The sequence below is a fragment of the Mobula birostris genome, chromosome 3 (assembly GCF_030028105.1).
Source record: "Mobula birostris isolate sMobBir1 chromosome 3, sMobBir1.hap1, whole genome shotgun sequence".
Classification (NCBI taxonomy): Eukaryota; Metazoa; Chordata; class Chondrichthyes; order Myliobatiformes; family Myliobatidae; genus Mobula; species Mobula birostris.
Window position 1 is genome coordinate 88611826 of NC_092372.1, and position 17582 is coordinate 88629407.

Sequence of the window (17582 nt, forward strand, 5' to 3'; positions counted from 1 at the left end):
GGGCCTGAAGATGCATGCTCAATTTTTTTTTTAGGAACAGCTTCTTCCCCTCTGCCATCAGATTTCTGAATTGTCCATGAACCCATGAATACTCACTCACTTTTTCTCGTTCACACTATTTCATTATTTTTATAACTTATATAACATATTTTATGTCTTGCACTGTACTGCTGCCACAAAACAAATTTCTCGGCAAATGTCAAGTGATAATAAACCTGCTTCTGATTCTTTTTCTATTGACCTGCTTTGAATTTCTCAGCAGCATTTTCCACCAAGATGAACGTACAACAAAAAGGCAGATTAGCTTTGGTCATTGGGTTCACCTTTGCAGGTAGCTGCTCAGTGATTGTCTCTCGTGTAAGTATTCCATAAGGTTCTTATCTTCAAGAGTGTTGTTGCTCAGTTCAGTACTTAGTTATAAAACGTATCGCCTTTTAGTGTGCAAGAATGGAAAGTTTCTGCTCCCATGCGTCCCTGGTCTTGGCAGCTAAGGTTCTCCTGGGATATCTCTGAATTTCTGTCAGGCCATCATTGCCCAAATTATTTTTGCTGAATGTATTAAATATTTATGGAGCTTTAGGAATAGCTATGGGCAAAGTGACAAGGACATTATTCAACATATTCCAAACAGAAATATTACAAGGATAACAGGACGGACTCTCAAATAGTTCAGATTAATTAGCACCTGATTATCCTCCACAGGCTTACGGAAATAATTTCATGTTTTTTGTAAACGCTCATGAACACTTGTGTGAAATAGAAACATAGAAAATAGGTGCAGGAGTAGGCCATTCGGCCCTTCGAGCCTGCACTGCCATTTATTATGATCATGGCTGATCATCCAACTCAGAACCCCGCCCCAGCCTTCCCTCCATACCCCCTGACCCCCGTAGCCACAAGGGCCATATCTAACTCCCTCTTAAATATAGCCAATGAACTGGCCTCAACTGTTTCCTGTGGCAGAGAATTCCACAGATTCACCATTCTCTGTGTGAAGAAGTTTTTCCTAATCTCGGTCCTAAAAAGCTTCTCCTCTATCCTCAAACTGTGGCCCCTCGTTCTGGACTTCCCCAACATCGGGAACAATCTTCCTGAATCTAGCCTGTCCAATCCCTTTAGGATCTTATACGTTTCAATCAGATCCCCCCTCAATCTTCTAAATTCCAATGAGTACAAGCCCAGTTCATCCAGTCTTTCTTCATATGAAAGTCCTGCCATCCCAGCAATCAATCTGGTGAACCTTCTTTCTACTCCCTCTATGGCAAGGATGTCTTTCCTCAGATTAGGGGACCAAAACTGCACACAATACTCCAGGTGTGGTCTCACCAAGGCCTTGTACAACTGCAGTAGTACCTCCCTGCTCCTGTACTCGAATCCTCTCGCTATAAATGCCAGCATACCATTCGCCTTTTTCACCACCTGCTGTACCTGCATGCCCACTTTCAATGACTGGTGTATAATGACACCCAGGTCTCGTTGCACCTCCCCTTTTCCTAATCGGCCACCATTCAGATAATAATCTGTTTTCCTATTTTTGCCACCAAAGTGGATAACTTCACATTTATCCACATTAAATTGCATCTGCCATGAATTTGCCCACTCACCCAACCTATCCAAGTCACCTTGCATCCTCTTAGCATCATCCTCACAGCTAACACTGCCACCCAGCTTCGTGTCATCCGCAAACTTGGAGATGCTGCATTTAATTCCCTCATCCAAGTCATTAATATATATTGTAAACAACTGGGGTCTCAGCACTGAGCCTTGCAGTACCCCACTAGTCACCGCCTGCCATTCTGAAAAGGTCCCGTTTATTCCCACTCTGGGAAATGTGGGCTAATTGCATGTTTGTAGCCAAGACACAGATATTCCTAACATCTGGCTGGGAGATTATCTTGAGGTAGAAGAATCCATATAAATGAAGACAAATTCAACCAATACTTTTTGCAAATTCAAGCAATATGTAGTTGCAATTGGTGAGCAGAGTACTTGAGTTACAGATTTAAATGCTACAGAAAAAAGTGGTATTCTTATAACACATGTAACATAGCAAACTGCCCAAGGCACTTCAGAAGGAATGTATTAATTTAAGTGTTACATTAAGCACAAGACAATATTAGGACAGATGTTGAAAAGCTGGGTTAATGAGCTAGGTTGCAAGAAATATCCTAAAGGATGGGAAAAGTGCAAACCCTTGGAGGGTATTTCAGAAACTGGGATCTTGGTAAGTGCTTGGTAATACATAGCCTTCCAATCAAAGTTGCCATGCTGTAAGGAAGATCAGATGTCTTTCTATAGAACACAACTGGTGATTTCTCACTAGGATCTTGCCTTATTAAGGTGAACATTAACATCACCCAAGTTTCCTGTCATTTATTTAATACTGACTTGAGAAGAAGCAAGGGAGGAACACTTGGGTAGAAGTGATATTCTCTGTTTTCAAAAGAGGATAAACTTAGAATGTAAGAGATGCTATCAATACAGTGACAGGTTTTCATAGTAACAATAAACCACTTAGTCTGGAAATTCTGTGATTTGCAAATGACTTATTCTGGATCTCAGCTGAGACCTTAGAGGGATGTAAAGGGATAGATTTCATGCAGAAATGAAGTAATCCTTTCTGTAGCAACAGAACATTTGATTTAGGAATTCAGCTAATCTTATGGAAATGTAATTCATTTTGGACAGTATAAAAATATTAGTCAATTGAGCCAAGAATGATTGTTATCTTAAACTTGCCATTACTAATTGGATACAACAACAAAAGATGTAGTAGGAGATAACAGAGAACAAGGTCTGAAGATCATACTAGAAAACAGATGAATGGTGAGGTTACAAAGAAACCAAGGAGATGCAGAAAAGAAGCTGAACAGATGGCTATGAATAATGTCTGTTGCACAAGTGAGGCAAGGATGTTGGAAGTTATCTTAAAATCAAAGATGATGGAAAAGAGGACTGCTGCATTATTGTATGCTGTCTTTTGCTGTGGTATTAAACAATGACTTCACTTGCTTTTACCAAGTAACACTATTTTTGAAAAGGACAGTAGAGCCATCTCCTGTGTCCTGGGCAATATTTTCCCACCATCAACATTATGAAATCATTTGGATTGGATTACGCTGAAGTTGTGAATGGTGTTAATAAATACATGCCTTGCTTTATTTTCAAATTATACTTTGATTTCAGGAATATTACACGATGAGACATAGGAGCAGAATTAGGCTATTCTGCCCATTGAGTCAGCTCTGTCATTCAATCTAAGCTGATTAGCTAAGAGGGTTATTATGATTCTCTTTATTACTCTTTCATTCAGTGAATGTGGACATCTTTGGAAGATAAGCATTTATTCCCCATTCTTAACCATTGTTAAGAAGATGGTAATGAGCAAGTGTCATAAAGTTAAAGAATTCTTTTGGTTAAAGTACTTCCATGGTGTTGAGAGAAAAGTTCAAGTTTTAGACCAACAAATTCCAAAGAAAAACAACATATTATCAACAGTGGATGCTGTACCACTTGGAGAGAAACCAGCAGATGGCTATGTTGCTATGTGTGGCTGTGATGGGGGTTTCAAGGTTGGGAGATGCTGTTATTGTAGCCTAGGTGAGTTTCTGTACTGTTTTGTGTAGATGGTGTACCGTGTAGTTAAGGTGTGCTGGTGATAGAGGAAGAAAGTGTTTAGCCTGGTGGATACAGTGCCAAATAAGTATCACTTGATGGAATTGTTGATGGCATTTTCCATCATTTTACTGATGGATGTAGGTAGACTGATTGTTGACATTTTTCTGATGGATGTGGTAGACTGAATGTTGATGACATTTTCCATCATTTCTCTGATGGATGTGGTAGACTGAATGTTGATGACATTTTCCATCATTTTTCTGATGGATGTGGGTAGACTGATCGAGCAGTTAACAGCTAGACTGGATTTGTTCTGTTTTTTTTTAAGATCAAGAGGCCATTAGACATAGGAGCAGAATTAGGCCATTTGGCCCATTGAGTCTGCTCCACAATTCCAAGTGGTTGATTTATTATCCCTCTCAACCCCATTCTGCTGTCTTCTCCTTGTAATGCTCAAAGCCCTTACTAATTAAGAGCCTATTAACTTTTGCTTTAAATGTACCCAATGATTTGGTCTCCACAGCCACCTGTGGCAATGAGTTCCACAGATTCACCACCCTCTGGTTAAAGAAATTTCTCCTCATCTTTGTTTTAAAGTGACATCCTTGTATTTTGAGGCTGTGTCCTCTGGTCCCAGACTCTCCCACTATAAAAAATACCCTCTTCACTTCACATCTATTTAGGCAATTCAATTTCAATATTTGATAGTTTTCAATGAGATTCCTCCACCCCACCAATTCTTCTGAAATCCAGTGAGTACAGACTCAGAGCCATCGAATGCTCTTCATACATTAACCCTTTCATTCCCAGAATCATTCTTGTGACCCTCCTCTGGGCTCTCTCCAATGCCAGCACATCTTTTCATAGATATGGGCCCCAAAACTGCTCACAATGCTCCAAGTGCTGTCTGACCCAATGCCTAAGAAAGCCTCAGCATTACATCCTTGCTCTTATATTTTAGTCCCCTTGAAATGTTTGCTGATATTGCATTTGCCTACCTTACAACCGACTAAATCTGCAAGATAACTTTCAGGGAATCCTGCACAAGGACTTTAAAGTCCCTTTGCACCTCTGGTTTTTGAATTTCATTTCCCAATTTAGAAAATAATCTATGCTTTTATTCCTTGGAAGTGCTTAACCATACACTTCCCTACACTATATTCCATCTGCCACTTCTTTGACAATTCTCCCAATCTAAGTCCTTCTGCAGACTCCCTGCTTCCTCAGCACTACCTGCCCCTCCACCTATTTCTGTATTGTCCGCAAACTTGGCCACAAAGTCATCTTTGCCATATAGTGTGAAAAGAAGCAGTGCCAACACTAGCTCCTGCGGACACCACCACTAGTCTGCACAATTATTTCTGAAAAATATGTGGGCAATTTTCCATAATGTCAGATAGAGGACAATGTTGCTTGGGTAAAGGCACCCCAACTTCTTAGAGCATACCTTCAAGGCTACTGTCAGCTTGTTTTCTGAAGCTTTGCAGTATCAAATAGTTTTTTTTTCTTAATATCACATGGACTGGATTGAACTGATTGATGAATGACTTCTCTTTGGAGTGGCAGTGTAGCATAACACCAGTGACCCGGTTTCAATTCCACTGCCATCTGTTATGAGTTTGTATGTTCTCTCTGTGACCATATTGAATTCCCCTGGGTGCTCTGGCTTTCTTTCACATTACAAAAACATACAGGTTATTAGGCTAATTGGGTATAATTGGGTGACGCAGGCACTTTGGCCTGAAGGGCCTATAACCATGGGCCTATAAATAAAATTAGAAATACATGGCAAGGTCATCATGAGAAGTTCAAGAAGCATCATAAACTTCAAACCTCAGGCTGTGGATGTAAGTAAGTGCTTCAGGTTTGAGTTGTGACTTTTATTCAGAGCTCTTCCATGTTTTCCAGCCTTCTCCATCATGTCGCAGTTTAATTGCCCAACACATTTCATGGCCTGATGTGGCAACACTGCAAGGCAATGATCTAATCCATTGATGACTTATTTAATCTCATTAGATGCTGCTTTTCGTGTTTAACACACATACTGGACAGAGATAGTCTGAAGCACCCTTCCTATTCCCATTCCTCCTTTCACATACCTTTACAATTGAAGATATAGTAGTGGATAATCAATTATGATTATTTTGTGTAAACACTTAGTGCAAGGTGCTATACAAACCACTCTCCACCACAGGGGGAAAAGTCTGTGGGCAAAAGAATCGATTTGCTGCCACCTTTGCACAATATCATGACTGAGCCTCTTAGAAGGTGGTCAGAATGCAACTAGGCACAGAGTTGTGAAACTTCTCGGATATCAGGGTTACATCTCTATGACAGGCAGAAGATCTACCCCACCACTCCAATGATCACAATGCCAATGGCTGATTCTGCATTAAAGGGGAAGATTTATTCATGCTTCAAATGAGTTGAAACATTTTATATATCCGGGCTACTCTCTAGAAGATCTGGGGCAAAACATCTATGCTAACTACAAACAACAGGAATTCTGCAGATGCTGGAAATTCAAGCAACACACATCAAAGTTGCTGGTGAACGCAGCAGGCCAGGCAGCATCTGTAGGAAGAGGTGCAGTCGACGTTTCAGGCCGAGACCCTTCGTCAGGACTAACTGAAGGAAGAGTGAGTAAGGGATTTGAAAGTAGGAGGGGGAAGGGGAAATCCAAAATGATAGGAGAAGACAGGAGGGGGAGGGATGGAGCCAAGACCTGGACAGGTGATTGGCAAAGGGGATAGCTCTTCCTTCAATTAGTCCTGACGAAGGGTCTCGGCCTGAAACGTTGACTGTACCTCTTCCTAGAGATGCTGCCTGGCCTGCTGCGTTCACCAGCAACTTTGATATGCCAACTACATATCCCTCAGTTGCAGAGGAAAAGATACTGTTTCTTTTTGTTTCAATAAAATGAGATTCCATAAAGAGTAAATTGCATTAAATGCATTTAAGGTTCAGTGACGACTGTTGCTCTGAATTCAATAAGGCATGTTAGGGCAGTTTTGTTTAATCTTCCCCGCTTTACTGAATAAAGTAGAGGTGAGATGTTTGATTTTGTTGATAAAGGATTGTGCGCTGACTTTAAATCATATTTCAACAAAAACAAACCCGTACAACCTTTAACATACTTTTTCATCTGTACCATGATATTTGTCCCCAGCTGTATGAAGCTGTCTGCAGGGAAATCCCTTGCGTGAGCTGAGCATCTGGAAGGCATGGACTCAAAAAGCACTCCACAGCTCATTACCCAAAGAGGATGAAGTGCTTAACGGTGAGGTCATATGGTCTTTCAAAAGGCAGAAACACCGGTGGTGTGAGTTCTGAATGACGTGTAGTGAGTTAGATCATCGAGCTGGTGCTGGATGACAAAGGGATGGAAATGATGTTCTTTGGCCTCACAGAGCTCCAATTAAAGTGAAAATGAGCATTTCCAGAACAAAACATTTCTGTTCACGTTTATGAGTGTGTAAGTATGTATTTAGAAAAATTACTCCTGACTTTAAGCAGGACATTTATTTCCCTTTGCACAATCATTTTCAACATAAAGTGCGTTGTCATGAAAATATGCTCTGTGACAACTGTTGCTGACAAGGGAAGTCAAAGACAGCATCAAAGCAAAAGAGAAGACATATAATATAGTAAAAATTAGTAGGAAGTTAGAGGATTGGGAGCTTTTAAAGAAGGCAACTAAAAAAGCTGTAAGGAGAGAAAAGATGAAATATGGAGCTAAGCTAGGCAATAACATAAAAGAGGATACCAAAAATTTTTCCAGATATACAAAGAGTAAAGAAGAGATGAGAGTAGACATTGGACTGCTGGAAAATGATGCTGGGGAGGTAGTAATGAGGGACAAAAAATGGCGGATGAACTTAATAAGTATTTTGCATCAGTCTTCACTGTGGAAGACAGCAGCAGTATGCCAGAAATTCAAGACTGGCAGAAGTGAGGGTAGTCACTATTGCTCAGGAGAAGGTGCGTACGAAGCTGAAAGGTCTGGAGGCAAATAAGAAGGTCTGAAGCAGCAACAGCCAGCTGTGGCGGCCAAGTCATTGGGTAGACTTAAAGCAGAGGTTGATAGGTTCTTGGTAAGTATGGGCATTAGAGGTTTTGGGGAGAAGTCAGAAGAATGGGTTCAAAGGGATAATAAATCAGACATGGTGGAATGGCAGAGCAGACTCAATGGGTTGAATGGTTTAATTCTGCTTCCATGTCTGTGGTCTTATAGTGTCGAAGACCTCGTTATTTAAGGAAGATACCACAGAAGCTTTTGACGTTATAGGGTTATTATTGGTGATATGCTGCCAAAAAATCAGAAGACCTATTACGAGCTGTGCAAGACCAGCAATGATCCCTTGACTATCCAGCCCCAGATTTATGTATTGCAGGAGGATCTGCAAGACCGAATGTGTGGGGGGTCTATATGTCATCAGAGCTCAATTGTTTGATTATAGTGATGTCAATTGTAACATGAAGGAGGTCACTTGGCCTGCATTGGAGACTTCTGTTTGGCACACTGCTTATGAATATGGCAAGTGAAGTAGGTTTAGATAGGAAATGGTTTACATCCCACGCAGCCAATGCTTGTCTCGTGCACTTAGCTAGGAAATGAGACTGCGGATTCTCAGCAAGGACATCTCCCTGAATGCTTCAGCCTTCTTCCTACTCCCCATCCCTATGCTGTTTCAGGCTCCACTTATGGCTCCAGAGTCGCCTTCCATTTCTCCTTCAGCACCAGCTTTGACTGGGAATGTTTAGAAGCATGCAATGGGCAGTGATGAAGCTTTGCACATCTGGTGGACAAACGCCGGCAAGGATTGATACAGGCAATAAGATCTGATCATCAGGAGGGGAAAGGCATTCTCCTTATTGGTGGCTGTGTTGCTCAGCTATTGTAGCTGCGAGCATGTACTGGTGTGAAGAGCTACAGAAGCAGATGGTAATTGGAGGGTATATCACCGTGACAAGCTGTAGGAGCAGAGGAAGCTTTTATCTCCAAGTATGTATCCCACTGGTCAGTGCTATTTACTGAAAATATCTGGCTTTGTGTGCTACTTAGGATGAAAGAATCATGTGTTCTCAGAAATTTGACTTTCACCAAGATAAAATTCTTGTTGCAATCACAATGATCTGCCGCCCACAGCTCCAATCTGCTAATTAAATTTGCTGATGATACTACACTGATTAGCCTAATCTCAAATAATAACGAGGCAGCTTACAGAGAAGCAGTCATCACCCTGACACAGTGGTGTCAAGAAAACAACCTCTCCCACAATGTTGCAAAAGCTGGTTGAGGACTACAGGAGGAATGGAGACAGGCTAACCCCTATTGACATCAATGGATCTGGGGTTGAGAGGGTGAACAGCTTTACGTTCCTCGGCACAAACATCACTGAGGATCTCATGTGGTCTGTACATACCGATTCTGTGGTGAAGAAAGCACAACAGCGCCTTCTTTCACCTCAGACGGTTGAAGAAGTTTGGTATGGGCCCCCAAATCCTAAGGACTTTCTACAGGGGCACAATTGAGAGCATCCTGACTGCCTGTATCACTGCCTGGTATGGGAACTGTACTTCCCTCAATCACAGGTCTCTGCAGAAAGTGGTGTGGACAGCCTAGCGCATCTGTAGATGGGAACTTCCCACTATTCAGGAAATTTACAAAGACAGGTGTGTAAAAAGGGCCCAAAGTTCTTTGGGGACCCAAGTCACCCCAACCACAAACCGTTCCAGCTGCTACCATCTGGGAAACGGTACTGCAGCATAAAAGCCAGGACCAACAGGCTCTGGGACAGCATCTTCCACCAGGGCAGCAGACTGATTAATTCATGCTGATACAATTGCATTTCTATGCCATATTGATAATCCTGTTGCATATACTTTTTATTGCAAATTACTATAAATTGCTCGTTGTACATTTAGACGGAGATGTAATGTAAAGGTTTTTACTCCTCGTGTATGTGAAAGTTGTAAGTAATAAAGACAATTCAATTCAATTCAACATGGAGGGAATGACAAACCTTTCTGCTATGGAAAATATCTGGGTTCTTAATGGGGAAGTTATTAGCACACAAGTCAATGGCTGCCTGTACATGTGGCAATCCGAGTGCCCGAGATGCCACGCTGATCTAGATGGAACTAAGGTAGATCAGATTGTTTCCTGGTGAATGAGAGCTGGGTTGAATGTCTGTACACTGCAATGAGCAACAGGTTATGGGGGAAGAGCAGGAGTCTTCTGCCACCACATAACAACACACCGTAGTGAAGACATCGCAGACCAGCAAGACAATGAGAAAGAGTCGAAGCAAGGGAATACAAGAGAAGGTCTTCCCACAGAATGCTTTCTGCTCAGTGAAAAGCAGCCTTGGAAATCCTGGTCTTCAAAGGTCCAGGATGGCTGTGAAGACATTGTGACAGCAGGCTCTTCACAAATGACCAGGCACACCTCCTGCCCTGTCCCTTTGTGACCAGTCATGGGTGCATAACATTTCCATCAGCCGTCTCTCTTGAGGCATCCATTGAATAAAGATCTCAGCAATTATATACTGCAAAAGTTCTTACATTTTGTTAAGCTTAAGCAAACTTTGTAGCATTTAAAGGTGCTTGAGCATCTTAGACTAGGTTCTGAAAGGGCTGAAGGCTCCTCCACCATTTAGAAAGTAAGGGCTTTATAAAGCTACGTGCAGTACACTGTGGCATAGTGCGTATAAAAGAAATTGCACACAGCTACTTTTGGTGGACAGGACTAGATGTAACCATTGAAGAGAAGGCCAACGCATGCCTACATTATCAGCAAATGAGAGATGTTCCTCAACTTGTTCCTTTGCATCCATGGGAAAGGCCTGAAGAACCACAGCAGAGGATTCACATAGATTTTGCAGGACCTGCAGAAGGCCACATGTTCTTGGTCGTGGCAGTCGCAGCAAATGGTCCAAGGTTGCCATCATGAAGAGCACTACATCTGAAAAATGCACTGAAGAGCTAATTCCCATCTTTAGTCATAGTGACAATGGCCCACAGCTCCTGTCTGAAAAGTTCAAGGCATTTGTGGAAGCAATTGGTATTCAGCGCATCAAGTCAGCACCATATTATCCAGCCATTAATGGCCTTGCTGAATGATTCCTACAAACAATGAAACAAGCCCACAAGACTTCAGTGGAAAATGGATCCCTCAACTAACATCTCAGCATTTTCTTGCTGATATATCACAACACACCTCACACCACCACTAAAATGGCTCCAGCTACTGCTCTGATGAAAGACAACTTGACATGCTTAGATCCCCAAACACAAAACAGATTGTGCTAACTGAACAGAAAACCCAACCAGAGAGACATGCCAAACAAAGTACAGCAGTTTTACAGCAGGAGAGAGAGTACTTGCCCAGAGCTACATCTCTGAAACAATGTGGATACCTGCGAGGGTGGTGGCACAAATTGGTCCTGTGTCATACATAGTGAAAACTAGTCACCACAACATCTGGAGAAGGCATGTAGGTCAGCTGTTGCCCATTTCTGAGGCTATGAAAACCAACACAACTGACCAATCCAGACCCAGATGTAGAAATGGGATAGAATTCTGAGATAATGATGGTAGGACCTCCATTAAGATCAAATGACACAGCTAGTTCTCCCCCATCATGTGTGCTTTCTGAGGAACTCCCTCATGACAATGGAGTACCCAAGCTAAGATCTATACGTACACCACCAGGAGATAAAACAACTTTCCCAGGACATTACTACCCTCACAAGAATAGGTGGCCTCCAGACAGATTGATTTTCTAGTTTAGTGACTAACCCTCAGCACACGGGACAGTATAATCCCTAGAGGCAATGTACCCTCTTTCCCTAGATTAGAAACAAAGATGTTTTTTGTTGTTGGTTGAATTTGATGCTTAATAGTTCAGCAGCTGGTCCATGTATGGGAATGGGGAGGGACATGTCATATATCTTTTGACCCTTATGAGTTGCAGTTAAGCTTCCCTGTGTGTTACATAATGTGAGAGGGCATTCTGGGTAAATGACTACAAATAAAATAAACAGCAACACATTTGTTCCTCACCTCTCCATCTCTCATGTGTGTTATTTCCAGCCACATGGCTTCCCAATACCACAAACATGACACTGGGAGAACTATCTTATTAAAGTGTACCTGGAGTAATGTATTTAATTCTGAGCAGAGTGCATGTTACCTAGACTAAAAGGTTATTTTATGAAGCCTGGTTGCAGAGAGTCCAGAGGAGATTTACAAGTATGTTGCCTGGATTGGGGAGCGTGCCATATGAGAATAGGTTGGGTGAACTCTGCCTTTTCTCCTTGGAGCGACGGAGGATGAGAGGTGACCTGATAGAGGTGTATAAGATGATGAGAGGCATTGATTGTGCGGATAGCCAGAGGGTTTTTCCAGGGCTGAAATGGCTAATACAAGGGGCCATAGTTTTAAGGTGCTTGGAAGTAGGTACAAGCGGGACTTCAGAGGTAAGTTTTTCCACACAGAGTGGTGGGTGCGTGGAATGCAGTGCCAGCAAAGGTGGTAGAGGGAGATACAATAAGGTCTTTTAAGAGACGCTTAGATAGGTACATGGAGCTTAGAAAAATAGAGGGCTGTGCTGTAGAGAAATTCTAGGCAGCTTCTACAGTAAGTTACATGGTCAGCACAACATTGTTGTCCGAAGGGCCAGTAATGTGCTGTAGATTTCTATGTTTTCTATGTTTCTATATCCCTTTGAGAGTGTGTCTGTGGGGGTGGTGTTGGGGTAGGATAGACTGGTGGGAGCAAATGGAGATGAAGACATTAGCTCCGCTTCTGGTGAATCTTGAACAGGGAAACAATAGAACTAAGTCAATGAGAGCATGCTTTACACTGTAGGTATGGAAGTTTATGGCTCTCCAACTCTCCAATTGATCATTGCACAGATGCAGGGCAGATGTCCACAGTTCAGTGGATGGCCTGTTTTGTACTCATTGTGCTTATTGGTTTTAACTTGAGATACATTCACGATAAGTGAACTAAATATATACAAACAAAAGGCACTCCTACAAAGAAAAGAATCAAGTGCGGATGAAGCATAAAATGAGAAAGAATGAGTAATGATTTAATTACAGGCTCAATAAATATTGATGAGAAGGCTGATGGGGTATAAACAAGGAGAAGAAAAGGAAAAGGCTCAGTGAACACATTGGAGAGAACGATTGGGGGATTACATTGAGGAAGCACAAGGCAGTGGGATAGAGGGACCTAGTGAAAAATGAGAGAGAGGGACAGAGAGGACAGGGACAGAGGGATAGATGCGGAGAGAGAGAGAGGACATTAGGGAGGGAGTGATAAAAACCCCAAACTATTGGAGGAACTCAGCGGATCAGGAGTCAGTGGGAGGACAGTTGATATTTCAGGCCGAAACACTACGTATCAGATCAGTTTCTCTCGAAAAGTTTGTTCTTTTGTTCCAGATTACAGTGTCTGCTGTTTACACAAGGGAGGGACACAGATGGACCTGGTGAGAAGATCAGGAAGGGAGACAAAGAGGGATACAGAGCAAAGATCCAGGAGAGAAATGGAGAGGAAGCCAGTGGAAACAGAAGAGAGGGACAAACAGGCAAGTGGTGGAAACAACAGGGTTAGGGAGAGAGAGGGACAAACTGTAACAGCCAGGCGGAAGGTTAGAGGGATATTGTCAGTGAGAGGAAAGAGCAACACAGAGCGATCAGAAAAGAAAAAGACAGAAGATGAATGGAAGAAAGATAATGAGTGGCACGAAGCAATAAAAAGAGTGATGAATATTAATCAAAGACATAAGAGAATATCTTGCTATAATATTGATATGCTGCTCCAAAATATGATTTGTGCATCAAGCACATTTGAAAATATTTCTGGATGTTAATTGGCTGCCATCTTTCTTATGTTACACCAGACATTGCTCTTCAAAACTATTCATTAATTATAAAATATGTTTGAATTACCTGAAGTTGTAAAAATCCTCTAAATTCAAGCATATTTCTATTTATTGCTTTAAAGTTTACAGATAATTGGATCTATCGCTAGAAAATCAAAGTGCTACTCTTGCCTAATAAATAGCTTGATATAGACGATAGGATAGTGTAATGGGAAACTCAATTAAAATTTAGTGCATTTGCACAAAGATGATAAACATGCACTCAGTGGCCTCTTTATGAGGTACTTCCTGTACCTCATAAAGAGGCCAGTGAGTGTAAGTTCATGGTCTTCTGCTGCTGTAGCCCATCCACTTCAAGGTTTGACATGTACTGCATTCAGAGATGCTTTTCTGTATGCCACTTTTATAACGCATGGTTACTTGAGTTACTGTCACCTTTCTGTCAGCTTGAACCAGTCTGGCCATTCTCCTCTCATCTCTCTCATTAACAAGGCGTTTTCACCCACAGAACTATCATTCACTGGATGCTTTTTGTTTTTCACACCATTCTCTTTAAACTCTAGAGACTGCTATGCCTGCAAATCTCAGGAGATGAGTAGTTTGAGATACTCAAACCTACCAGTCTGGCACCAAGAGTCATTCCACAGTCAAAGTTGCTTAGATCACATTTCTTCCCCATACTGATATTTGGTCTGAACAACAACTGAACCTCTTGACCATGTCTGCATGCTTTTATGCATTGAGTTGCTGCCACAGGATTGGCTGATTGTATATTTGCATTAATGAGCAGGTGTACAGGAGCACCTAATAAAGTGGCCACTGAGTGTATGTTACAGAGGACATAGTGTTGGAGATCATGAAAATGCACTTGAAAAATATCTGCTAATATTCCAAAATAGTTTTGAGATAAATAAAATACTCACTAAAAAGAAACTGAATATTCCAATGCATTTAAAATTCATTCATTGAAACTGATTACTTAATAAGCTTATGACTTACTTTAGTATAATGTACTGAATATGACAGCCTTTGGAGGCACTTTATTAATGGAAAAATGGAAAATTAACTAAATTCTGCGCACCACAGTTGCCAAGGAGATGTTGGATTGTGTGCAGCGGGAGAGGCATTTCAACAGAAGTGTGCAGGGGACAGTCGGGACATTTTGCATTCCTGAGGAGGTATTGAATTGTGCATAATCAGACACTTGACAAAGACCAATAAAAAGAATTTAGTTTTAAGTGGAGTGACCACTGTGTGAGTGGGACAGAGTTAAAGTGGGGAGTTGAGGCTTTGGCTCAGAGAGGCATAGGGGAGGCAAAGGCTGTAGGTAGATATTTTTTGTATAATTTTCTTTCTTTCTTTCTCATCGCACGGTTAGAGTAGCGGGGATGCCAGACAGGGTAGTGAATGCTCCTCTTGCGGGATGTGGGAAAGCAAGGAGACCTTCAGAGTCCCTGACGACCATTTCTGCATGAAGTGCATCCAGCTGCAGCTTCTAACAATCCACGTTAAAGAACCGGACCTGGAAATGGATGAACTCCAGATTACTCAGGAGGCTGACGGGTTGATTGACAGGGCATATAGGGAGGTAGTTACACCCAAGGTGCAGGACCTGGTAGCTGGATGATCATCAGGAAGGGGATAAAGGGGTTGGCAGCCAGAGCAGAGTACCCCTGTGGCGTTCCCCTCAATAACAGGTGTACTGCTTTGGATACTATGGGGTGGGGGTGGGGGATGACCTAACAGTGGAAAGTAACAGTGGTCGGGTCTCTGGCACTGTCCGGCTCTGTGGCTCAGAAGGGAAGGGTAGAGAAGAGGAAAGCTGCAGTGATAGGGGATTCAATGGTTAATGGAACAGACAGGAGGTCCTGTGGATGAGAATGAGATTTCTATATGGTATGTTGCATCGTCGGAGCCAAGGTCTGGTACATATGATATTGAGTCCACAGTATTATTAAAATGAGCAGCCGGAGGTTGTGGTCCACAATAGTATCAATGACATGGTTAGGAAGGGAAATGATGTCCTGCAAAGTGAGCTCAGGGAGTTAGGTGCTCAAAGGATGGGCCCTCCAGAGTTGTGATCTCAATATTGCTACTTGTGCCATGTGCCAGTGAGGACAGAAGGGGAGGATAATACAGTTGGACACATGGCTCAGGAGTTGGTGTAGGAGGGAGGGCTTCAGATTTTTGAATCATTGGGCTCTCTTCCAGGGAAGTTGAGACCTGTACAGATGGGACAGTTTGCACCTAAACTGGAGGGGAACTAATGTACTTGCGGAAATGTTTGCTAGTGCTACTTCAGGGAGGGTTTAAACTAGAGTTGCAGGGGGATGGAAGCCTGATTGACCGAGAAGATATTGGAGAGAGCTCTTGGCACATTACCCTTCTTAAATCAAGGTATTGGGCGCAGCAGTTGGGATGTTATGCTGAAGTTGTATAAGACTTTGGTGAGGCTTAATTTGGAGTATTTTGTGCAGTTCCATTTGCCAACCTACAGGAAAGACATTGATAAGATTGAAAGAGTGCAGACAAAATTTACAAGAATGTTGCCAGGATTTGAGGACCTGACCTACAGGGAAAGATTGAAGAGGTCAGGATTTTGTCCCCTAGAGCACAGGAGAATGAGGGGAGATTTGAGAGAGGTATACAGAATTATGAGGGATAGAGATAGGGTAAACGTAAGCAGTCTTTTTCCACTGAGGTTGGGTAAGACTGGAACTAGAGGTCATGAGCTAAGGGTGAAAGGTGATATATTTAAGGTGACCATGCAGGGTGAGAGTTTTTCATCAGTCAGAAGGCAGTGAGAGTTTTAGAATGAGCTAGCTTAAGTGATGGATATGGGTTGATTTCAATATTTAAGAGAAATTCAGAGAAATATGTGGATGGGAGGGATATGGAGGGCTATAGTTTGGGTGCAGGTTGATGGGACTAGGTTAGCATGGACTAGATGGGCTGAAGGGCCTGTTTCTGTGCTGTAGTGTTCTATGACTATTACCATGACTTCTGCTGAGTTTATCAGTTTTTTTCCTTCTGGTATTCACTGACTCTTTTCGTTATCTCATTTCAAAGTATTGCAATCAAAGTATTGACATCACAATTTATCACTATTTTTCTAATTACATCGCTACATAATGACTATAAAATAGAAACATAAATGTTGTACCTGCTGCCCCTTTCTCACCCTTTTCACCCGGTCTTCCATCTCTCCCATCTCTGCCTGGTAATCCAATGCGCCCATGTGGGCCAGGTGTTCCATTTGCTCCCGGTGGCCCTGGGAGTCCGGGAAAGCCAGGAGCACTACATATTAATTTGGGAATGCTATTGGTGTATCTCCGCTCTCCTTTGAGTTTAATCAGAAGAGATTGGCTAGTTACACAGTACACAATGGCCACCAGGTAGAGCACGACTAACATTTTGGAATCTACAAGAAAGTAATAGAAGTGGTTAATGTGCAGCTTTACACCACTTGATAGTAATACATAATTGACTGAATCACTTCTGCAATTGTGGTCCTGCTAATGCTGATGTGATAGAGATGGCTTAAGTGACAAAGTCATGATTTTACAAGTAAAAAGTGAAAAGAGAACCCTAAAGCATTCCAAAGATAAATAAATTTACTTTAAATCCAATTATTAATGAGTTAATAATAATAATCATCATTTAATTTTCTGGTCACAAACTTTTGACTGATGATCTAGAGAAATTCCCAAGATGAGTTTGAAACTGTAAACGTTAACCATTATACCATTGAAAAATCACCTTTTCTACTGAACGTTGAACTTTGAGTTCAAATTTCCCTAAACTGGCAAATGTGTTAATCTTATTTTGGTTTACTTTATGCATTGCATGAGACATATTATCTGCCTTGAGGAAAGCATTTTTTCTGTGGGTGAATAAAGAAAATAAATCCTTGATTTTCCATTCCTGTCCATTTTATACATGGCTGCAAGGAGAGAACTAGTGAGTCATGAGTGAGAGATTAAGAGAATTCATAAACCAGACCCAACATCAAGCCTATATCAAACACCCTTTGATTTAGAGGCTGGAATTGGCATTATAATCAAAC

The 17582-nt window shown here is 41.8% G+C and overlaps 1 protein-coding gene across 5 annotated transcripts in view; it reads right to left on the minus strand.

Moving 5' to 3' along the window:
* Positions 1–17582, minus strand: part of c1qtnf7 (C1q and TNF related 7) — a 51730-nt gene that overhangs the window by 9074 nt on the left and 25074 nt on the right. For 4 of the 5 annotated variants that reach the window (XM_072251887.1, XM_072251890.1, XM_072251888.1 and 1 more), the window contains one exon: positions 16680–16937. In XM_072251887.1, coding sequence (XP_072107988.1) covers positions 16680–16929 — 250 coding nt within the window. In that variant the 5' untranslated portion in view covers positions 16930–16937. The remainder of the gene's footprint in view (positions 1–16679; positions 16938–17582) is intronic. The other variant, XM_072251889.1, reaches the window with a different exon arrangement.